Raw genomic sequence first — 8887 nt, 5'->3', positions numbered from 1 at the left:
GTCCTTGGAGTCAAAGTCATCCAGCGGCCTCTCCTAGAACTCGACCTTCGCCTTAAGAAAGGACATAGTGGCAGTCCACAACTACTGCGGCGGCAGACTATCTAACCTAGAGAACATGCCTTGCATGCGGCGAGATTTGGAGAATCGAAGGCATTTCGATGAGCAGCTCCACCGCTTGGACCCGTGCATCTGGGAGGACAGAGGATGACGTCGAGGGTGTGGAGAGGGTCTCCGTGATCCCAATCGGCCGTGCTCAATGTCGAGGACCAGGGCGGAGGTCGACCGCATTCTTCGCCCAAACGGGACATGCCTGCTGGAGGCGGAGGCCGGACGGCAGAGATGTAGGCGGCATCGAGCGTATGGATGCAGCCATGCAGGCAAGGGCCTTCGTGATGCCGACGACCTGCGAGGTGGGATTGAGGGAGGGGACGGATGGCGGAGGTGGAGATGGCTACATTCGTATTTTTTAAGAAGTAGAGATTGGGACGAGGGCCTAGACTGCTGGTACAAGGAAGGAAAGATCTAATTTAATTTGTCCTAATTGATTCTAATCTGATATCGTGAAATTTTTTTGGGTAGTGATATGCTTGGCATAGAAAGATCATATTTAATTTGTAATGATGGAGTTTAATTTGATATCGTGATTAGCGGTAATAAATGCAAACAAATGGTGACTTAATAGGAGTCACCCACTACTCTATTTCTCTCTACATGCAAGGCATCCACCTCACCAAGCCGCCAACTCAGCAAAATTTCCACATATCATGCAACTATGCCATCTCATCAATCTTACATGTCATCTTTGTAAATCACATCATCAGTTGATGATCCGTTTCAGTTTCCATTACTCCAATAGTTGGCCATTACCGTCGATAACAGCAAACATGCCTCAAATAATCAATTCCTGATGATAGTGCGCAGGTCTCCACCTCTCCCCTTCCTTCCCCGTCGCTCCATCTTTCCTCCCCATTAGTTTCAGTTCTTGCTCAATCAGTTCATGCCACCATATGCCTCACTATTCCGTAGCAATAAATCAGGCACTCCATCCCACTATTTAACCACCCAGGCCCGATCAGCCCCGATCTCTGCATTTGGACGTTTAATATTTCTGCCCAGCATTGTCGCATCGCTTCCCCCGCAAGTTCGTCGGTTCCTCCTATACACCGAAGATGCCAGCAGATTCGTTTTTCGGGAAGACAGCGCAATCTCCGCGACTCCACCATATAGCGACTAGTTTTTTTAAATTTCTGTGATTGTCGCTATCCCCCGATTGATTTGTGCATAATATACTTCCTTAAATGTTGTTTAGACGTATTGGATGGATGGAATTTGAGGGAAGACGTTCAGATAAAATTGGATGGCATTGATCTTTTCAATGACGACCACCAAAGTGCGTTGAGTGTCAAACGACCTACTCCCATTTATTAATAGTAAAGAAAATTAACTAAAATTTGTATTTTTTTTTGTAGACATGTGTGAATTGCTAGAGTTGGTTGGGAGGGTAAATTTGTGGGTTAAGACGCAGGGTGTGCAGAAGATCCGAGTCCCAACAACCGCACATAGGACACCCTTCTCTCTCCCGCTCCCCCATTTCAAAAATCGAAAATAACCAGTCCCAGCACCATCTCCCACGACGCCACACATGGCGGAACCGCCGCCCACCCCGAACCACTCCCCGCACCTCTCTCGCCGACCCGCTGGACCCACAATCTACCATGGCCCACAAAACCGGCGAGACATCCCGTCGTGGAACAGCGGCGCTGGTGTTTCAGTCGCACCTGCAAGGTGGCCACGCCACCAACCGATCCCGAATTATTTCGAACGCCAAATTTCCTAAACTAACCCAGCTCAAGCGTACCCACGCTCGCTAACCGCCCCGACGAGAAGCCGCGGACCCACAAGTCAGCGGTGCATCAGGCGGGTAAAACTCCACCGTCAAGTGCTAACAAAAAGCACGCTCAAATTTCCGTCCAGCCCCCTCCGGTTCCAGTAAATCCCCAAACGGGACCTAACAGCCCGTGCCAGTTCATCCGGAGCCGCGGAACCGCCCGACCGTTGCCGTTTTCCAAGCACGGAAGGCAGTTTGAGGGGTGCGGGCGCAAAAGCGCCACCCTGATCCCTTCGCACGCACTCCAGCCTGCCGCGCTATAAATGGAGGCGAGTGTGGGGGGCGGAAACCCTAAGCAGAGACACCGCAGGGACAGGCGTCTTCGTACTCGCCTCTCTCCGCGCCTCCGAGCTTGAGCCTTCCCCTTCCCCCACCCTCCTCAACTTCGTCGGCAGCGAAGTAGCCAACCACCGCCACCATGAGGGAGTGCATCTCGATCCACATCGGCCAGGCCGGCATCCAGGTCGGCAACGCCTGCTGGGAGCTCTACTGCCTCGAGCACGGCATCCAGGTACGGATCCGCTCGTCTTCACCCTTGATCCGTCTTAGTTAGCGGTAGATCTGTCTAGATCTGGGGTTTACTCGCCTTACTGTATGTGGTCAGTGGGACCTGTGCTTGGATCTGACTGTCCTAAGGAGTGACTGGTCAGATCTGCGGTTAGTCGCTGGGGAATTGTAGATCTGGCGAAATGTTCGGTTCATGTGGTAGCCTCTGTTGTATGATCCGGTTTTGGTAGATTGTAGCTAGTTAAAATTTGAATTCCGAAAGGTTTGACTGCAATAGTTTACTGTATAGTTCACTGGATCTCAGTTCGACCATGCGCTAGATCTGATCAATCCTGATTTAATTTCGAATGTATGTACACCTGTATAGTAGATCGCAGTGTTAATTGTACTAGATCAAGCATTCATTTCACGTAGATCCGTTGTTATTTGGCTGCAACCATAACCAATCTGACATGTACTTAGCTGATCGGGCTTTGATCCAGGGCCAGTTTGATCTGTTCGAATTCTGTTAGATCCGGTAGTTATTTGTCTGTGCCAGTGATTTGCAGTACCTAATTTGGTCAGAGTAGTTTGCCTGCCTTTTATGTGCTATATCTTAGCTGTTTGATCTGGAATGTACAATGCTTGCTTGTATGAAGTGCCATCATTATTCAAAATTTACCATTATTTAATTAATTTGTATAGCTAGTGTAGCCTTTTTAAGTATTGTTGCATAGTTTTGTGATATGCTATTTGCAGTGTGCTTTGTTCCACTTTTCTGTTTGTGCAAGCGTAAATTGATCAATGATGAAACTAATACCCCCTCTGATCCGAAATTTAACCCTGTCTTTGTGTCCTTGTGCAGCCTGATGGACAGATGCCCGGTGACAAGACTGTTGGGGGAGGTGATGATGCTTTCAACACCTTCTTCAGCGAGACTGGTGCTGGGAAGCACGTTCCCCGTGCTGTCTTTGTTGACCTCGAGCCCACTGTCATTGACGAGGTGAGGACTGGTACTTACCGCCAGCTCTTCCACCCTGAGCAGCTCATCAGTGGCAAGGAGGATGCAGCCAACAACTTTGCCCGCGGTCACTACACCAGTAAGTGATGTGCCCTTTTGTCTGCAGTAACAGCACTAATTGGCATGTTGGTGATCATCTGTCTAACTTTTGCCTCCATTATTGCAGTTGGCAAGGAGATTGTTGATCTCTGCCTTGACCGCATCAGGAAGCTTGCAGACAACTGCACTGGGCTCCAGGGCTTCCTAGTCTTCAACGCTGTTGGAGGTGGAACTGGCTCTGGCCTTGGTTCTCTTCTCCTTGAGCGGCTCTCTGTTGACTATGGAAAGAAGTCCAAGCTTGGGTTCACTGTGTACCCATCTCCCCAGGTCTCCACCTCTGTTGTTGAGCCATACAACAGTGTGCTGTCCACCCACTCTCTTCTAGAGCACACTGATGTGGCTGTCCTTCTTGACAATGAGGCTATCTATGACATATGCCGCCGCTCCCTGGACATTGAACGTCCCACTTACACCAACCTCAACAGGCTTGTGTCTCAGGTAGATTCCTGTTTCTTTCTAGCACATTATTTATGTTTTAGTTATGATCATTATGCTGCACTGTCTTGTAATATTTTGCTGGGCTCTTAATCATCAGGTTAATCTACTGTGCAGGTCATCTCATCACTGACTGCTTCCCTGAGGTTTGATGGTGCTCTCAATGTTGATGTAAATGAGTTCCAGACCAACCTGGTGCCCTACCCAAGGATCCACTTCATGCTTTCCTCCTACGCCCCAGTGATCTCAGCTGAGAAGGCTTACCATGAGCAGCTCTCTGTTGCTGAGATCACCAACAGTGCTTTTGAGCCTTCCTCTATGATGGCAAAGTGTGACCCCCGCCACGGCAAGTACATGGCCTGCTGCCTGATGTACCGTGGTGATGTTGTGCCCAAGGATGTGAACGCTGCTGTGGCCACCATCAAGACCAAGCGCACTATCCAGTTTGTGGACTGGTGCCCCACTGGCTTCAAGTGTGGTATCAACTACCAGCCACCCAGCGTTGTCCCAGGTGGTGACCTTGCCAAGGTCCAGAGGGCTGTGTGCATGATCTCCAACTCCACCAGTGTTGTCGAGGTCTTCTCCCGCATTGACCACAAGTTTGATCTGATGTACGCCAAGCGTGCCTTCGTCCACTGGTACGTGGGTGAGGGTATGGAGGAGGGAGAGTTCTCCGAGGCCCGTGAGGATCTTGCTGCCCTGGAGAAGGACTATGAGGAAGTTGGTGCTGAGTTCGACGAGGGTGAGGATGGTGATGAGGGCGATGAGTACTAGAACCTGCATCCTGGTGCTTCCCCAAGGCCGACTTCTACTGCTATCCAGTGATCTGCCATGAGTGGCTTTATCTGTTATCTGTTTGTTTGAACGTTTGCTTTGTGATGTTTGGTTTACAACCTGTTCCGTTGTAAGAACCTGTGCTATGTTTGAACCTGCTTCGCACCTTGGTTAATATGCATGTGATGTGGTTTGTCTACAGCTTATCCTCTACTTTGATCTGAATATGGTTTCCTGTGTTATTATAGTTTGATGCCTTGGCTGGTGTTTCTTATACTCTTGAATTGCTGAGTCGATTGTAGTTCTGAACCTGTCTTGCTCAGTGTGCTCTATTTTTTTTTTTGGGAAGGTCCAAATGATTTTCAACTTCGGTGCCCATGCTTGAGGATAACACCACAGTTCCTAGTTCCCCTTGTCATCGTCCCATATGAATGAGAGCAGTGCTTATTTTTTTCGAATGGTCCGAAGTATTTCAACTTCGATTCATTGCCATACATTCTCCCTATTCATCGTCCCATATGAAAGCCACTATTACTACAAGAGCCTCCTGTCTTGTGCCTGTTCCTATCGTTGTTGGTGACGATCTTCTTTGTCTTGTGCCATTCAGGCCAACTGATTGGCCTCAACCTTTATACATTGCATCTTGCTGTCGATCCTGTTACTTTCGTGTGGCAGGCTGGCAACGGGAAACATGTGCCGTTTGCCCTGATTGCTGCTTTTCAGATTGCAGGACTATGTCCTGAGATACTGACGTTTGAGATAAATATCAAGGTGTCGCGACACTCTTTCGCGATGACCACGTGGCATTATTTGGAGATTTGTCCAATAGACGTCTAGTAAAAAAACCTGGCTCGGCATCATTCAGGCATAGGCACTGCCAAGTGGCCATCGACTGATATACTTCATTCAGGCATAGGCACTCGCCAAGTGGCCATCGACTGATATACTTGCCAAGCCTGTTCTGAAGCTTCACATAGTGTGCATCAGCTTGTCACTGTCACCGCACACTAGTGATTCCATAACGGAAAGACCCTCCAAAGAGGCCATTGGGAGTATTGTATCCCATGGTTGGTTCCAGCTTATGGTTTCAGTGAGCTTGAGAGCACTTGTGTAGTGATCAGCTTTTTTGGTTCGGCCCTGCCCCTTTTCCCGTGTAGTGATCAGCTTGACTGGACATAGTTTAAGCAAGCACCAGGTTTCAGCGTGCCTCAGTTCCATGCTCTTGATTCCCTTCCTATCCACCCACAACCACAAGAATACAACTTACTTTCAGAGAGTGGATATGCATGTTTCTTGATAGCCCACTTCATCAAAAAGAAGAGAGAAATGGATAGGTATTCTGTGGGCCTGACGACTCACGAGCTCATATCTTTCGATGCTGCGAGATATTTGTTCTTCTGGTCTCAACCCCCTCTGCTCTGAGGGGCCCGATGGCAGTGTTATTTGATGAAAATCTGATGAGTATGAAGAATTGGTTGCGCTTCCACTTTTTTTTGCTAAATCAAACATGTTTCTCACACTCCCCTCTCCACTCTGAAGTCTGAACGGTCCCTTTGCCACTTTGTTCATGCATATCGTGTCTGAAGCTAAGATGATATTTACGTGGACGCAAAATTTTCAAGTCTTTCTTCCCATTTTGTCTGATTGCTGGAAACATGGTGCAGCTGTACGTCTGCTAGCTGCCGTCTCATTCTTTGACATGACTTACGATAACATTCAGCAGGTCCAGGTGAATTTAAAAGTTGTGTCATTTTGTGCAGTCATCTTCACGTTTCTGTAGCAGACCCTTACAGGAACTGTAAAATTACTGCAACTTGCCCGCCAAATGATACGTTGAAGGATATGGGCTTAAGAATGTAATATTCTTTCCATACTCTCTTGGGTCTTATCTTGATGGTGTTATGCTAAGCCCTGAAACTCTGGACCGCTGCAGCTTCAAGCGTGATGTCAATCATTCAAGTCACATACACGTCAGGAAAAAACCTGAAGCTGGAACTGATAGGGATTAGCACAGGATGATAAGAGGAGTGGCCACTTGGAAGGAATTCCAGGGATAACAAATCATGTTGCAGCTGATCTGGTCAACTTACATTATATTAATAATATAAGGTAGTAGCCCAAAGCTAGAGAAGGTTGTGGATTACCATCGTACGTCGACCCCCCGCAGACATGGATTTGCATGGATTCAGGGAGAAGGCGTTCACGAAATCACAAAGAACGGCTGGCGATTACTTCTAGGGCGTTCCTCCCCTTTGTTTGTGGAATGAACACCTCCACACAAGTTCGACCACATCGTCGTGTGTGTGTGTGGTGTGCGGCTAGTAGGGAACCATGAGGATGACGCGGCGACGCATTGTACTCGCTGCTGATCCCTGCCGATCAGAAGTCATGAGAACAGGAATAATGTTCCAAGTACAAAATGAAAACAAGCAAATTACGTAAGGAATTCAACCAGACAAAAGACCCAGAATCTTAGTAATTAAGATTACTTACTCCAGAAGAAAACAATAATAGTTTTCCTACAAAAATCAGAGGATTACTAAATTGGTTGGTTTGGTGATGCATGTATTTAATACACTTGGATATTATTTCTATATAAACAGAATTAATATCATACGATCATTAATTAGTAGGTTTGCCAATGTTTGATGTTCATACATGGTGTGCCACTTTTTTTGTGTGTCCTTTTGGTGAACTTCACGGTGTTAATTATGTTGGATTGTATGCATTTTTATGCAGGTGCTAGCGATAGATATTACATACTTCCATTGTTTAGAAAATGCAATTACTAGCGAACATGTAAACATTCTGCGACAAATTTGATTTATGCTATAAAGAAGAGTTCAATTCATATTTTTTATATAGAAATTATAGGGATGGAATGATAGTTTCCGTTGCCTCATTTGACCCCGTTGATCAAACGAATTTGTATAGACTTTTTTTGCACATACCACTAGGTATTATTTCACACTAGACTTTATAGATACACCAATGTAGACGCAGGCCACATGCACCACATAACACCACAAATACCATCAAACCCGGGGGTTTGATCATTGGTGGGCCGAGAATTCGACCATCTTGCTAGCGACTCATCCGATGGTGAATCCTCACTTTGCACCAATGTTCAACCCCAATCAATCGACTCATCATCCTATGAAATATCGTATAAGAATTATGTTATGTTCATGTGGTATCTGCAAGGGTGCTGGTGACTGATCCCACTACAATTTATTTCACGTGCGCCTCACATATGTGTCAATCATGGCTCGTGGGGTATTGTAGAGGACGACAACGACAAGGGAGAGTTGACAAAGACGCACACTACCGCAAGATGGTCATATTATGCTCACATGGCATTAGCCAACCGCTCTACCACTAATTTACCGAGGAACAAGGAGGCATTCAACTCAAGTGTTTCAGAGTAATTTCAATACAAATTTCTTTACGTCCCATCGAACCCGTGCGTGTGGGGTGTGGGGTGGTATATCGTAGCGGACGAGAGACACAAAAATAGTTTTGATAAAGATACAAACTTGTGGTTTTGTTTGGCTTTCATGCTCTCGTATATTTATTTTCAAGGCGTTTTTAATTGTTGGCTAACTAAATAGGTGTTACTAGTTGCCAAAAAGAGAGCAAAGAAGCGAAAAGTGTCTTTAGCACATGAGCACCAGTGCTCCTGGTGCTATAAAGTTATATTATTTGTATTCCAAAAAAATTGAAATTAAATACCTACATACATATAAACATTCCGAAGATACGGTAGAAATTTCGGAGAAAAATATGCTATATTTTGAGCTATATAAAAAAGACAAATTTCTGACAAATATACGTCTCTATACGTAGCCATAAATTTGTTTTTTTCCTGTAGCTCAAAATACAATGCAATTTCTACCAAAACTTCTCACGAGTATTCGGAACATATATATGTATTCATAGAATAAATGTGATGATTTTTTGACACACGGATATATAAATTTTTTAATTTTTAAAAAACTGAGAGCACTGGTGCCCATGTGCACCAAATGCTTAGAAAAGTGTCTTTAGCACATGAGCACCAGTGCTCTTCTAGAAAATAAAAAACGAGGGGCAAAACCGTAATTTGCAGCCACTCCGGGTTCCATGTCCCAGAGGCAAAGTTGCTCCCGTCCTTGGCCTACAAATACGCAGGCGCCCCCCACATC

At 46.1% G+C, this 8887-nt stretch overlaps 1 protein-coding gene across 2 annotated transcripts; it reads left to right on the top strand.

Annotated features, from left to right (window-relative positions):
- The first annotated feature begins 2168 nt into the window (after nucleotides 1-2168).
- LOC127293069 (tubulin alpha-3 chain) lies at nucleotides 2169-4902 on the top strand. 2 transcript variants are annotated; one of them, XM_051322624.1, is made up of 5 exons: nucleotides 2169-2399; nucleotides 3240-3474; nucleotides 3562-3932; nucleotides 4047-4528; nucleotides 4593-4902. In XM_051322624.1, the coding sequence occupies exons 1-5, from the start codon at nucleotides 2307-2309 to the stop codon at nucleotides 4762-4764; spliced, it is 1353 nt and encodes a 450-aa protein (XP_051178584.1). In that variant the 5' UTR covers nucleotides 2169-2306; the 3' UTR covers nucleotides 4765-4902. The 2 variants fall into 2 exon arrangements, with proteins under 2 accessions (XP_051178584.1, XP_051178583.1); XM_051322623.2 differs by having other exon boundaries at nucleotides 2170-2399; nucleotides 4047-4902.
- Nucleotides 4903-8887: the final 3985 nt, after the last annotated feature.

The sequence above is a fragment of the Lolium perenne genome, chromosome 4, assembly GCF_019359855.2.
Source record: "Lolium perenne isolate Kyuss_39 chromosome 4, Kyuss_2.0, whole genome shotgun sequence".
In the NCBI taxonomy this organism is placed as follows: domain Eukaryota; kingdom Viridiplantae; phylum Streptophyta; class Magnoliopsida; order Poales; family Poaceae; genus Lolium; species Lolium perenne.
The sequence above is the reverse complement of the archived record's forward strand: the minus strand, read 5'-3'. Positions and strand labels throughout refer to the sequence as shown.

Bases quoted from the DNA above. Each gene is read 5' to 3' on its own strand.
- LOC127293069 (XM_051322623.2), top strand. From the start codon at position 2,307: ATGAGGGAGTGCATCTCGATCCACATCGGCCAGGCCGGCATCCAGGTC. The intron at 3,475-3,561 runs GTAAGTGATGTG...CCATTATTGCAG, and splicing joins TGCCCGCGGTCACTACACCA to TTGGCAAGGAGATTGTTGAT. The intron at 3,933-4,046 runs GTAGATTCCTGT...TCTACTGTGCAG, and splicing joins TCAACAGGCTTGTGTCTCAG to GTCATCTCATCACTGACTGC.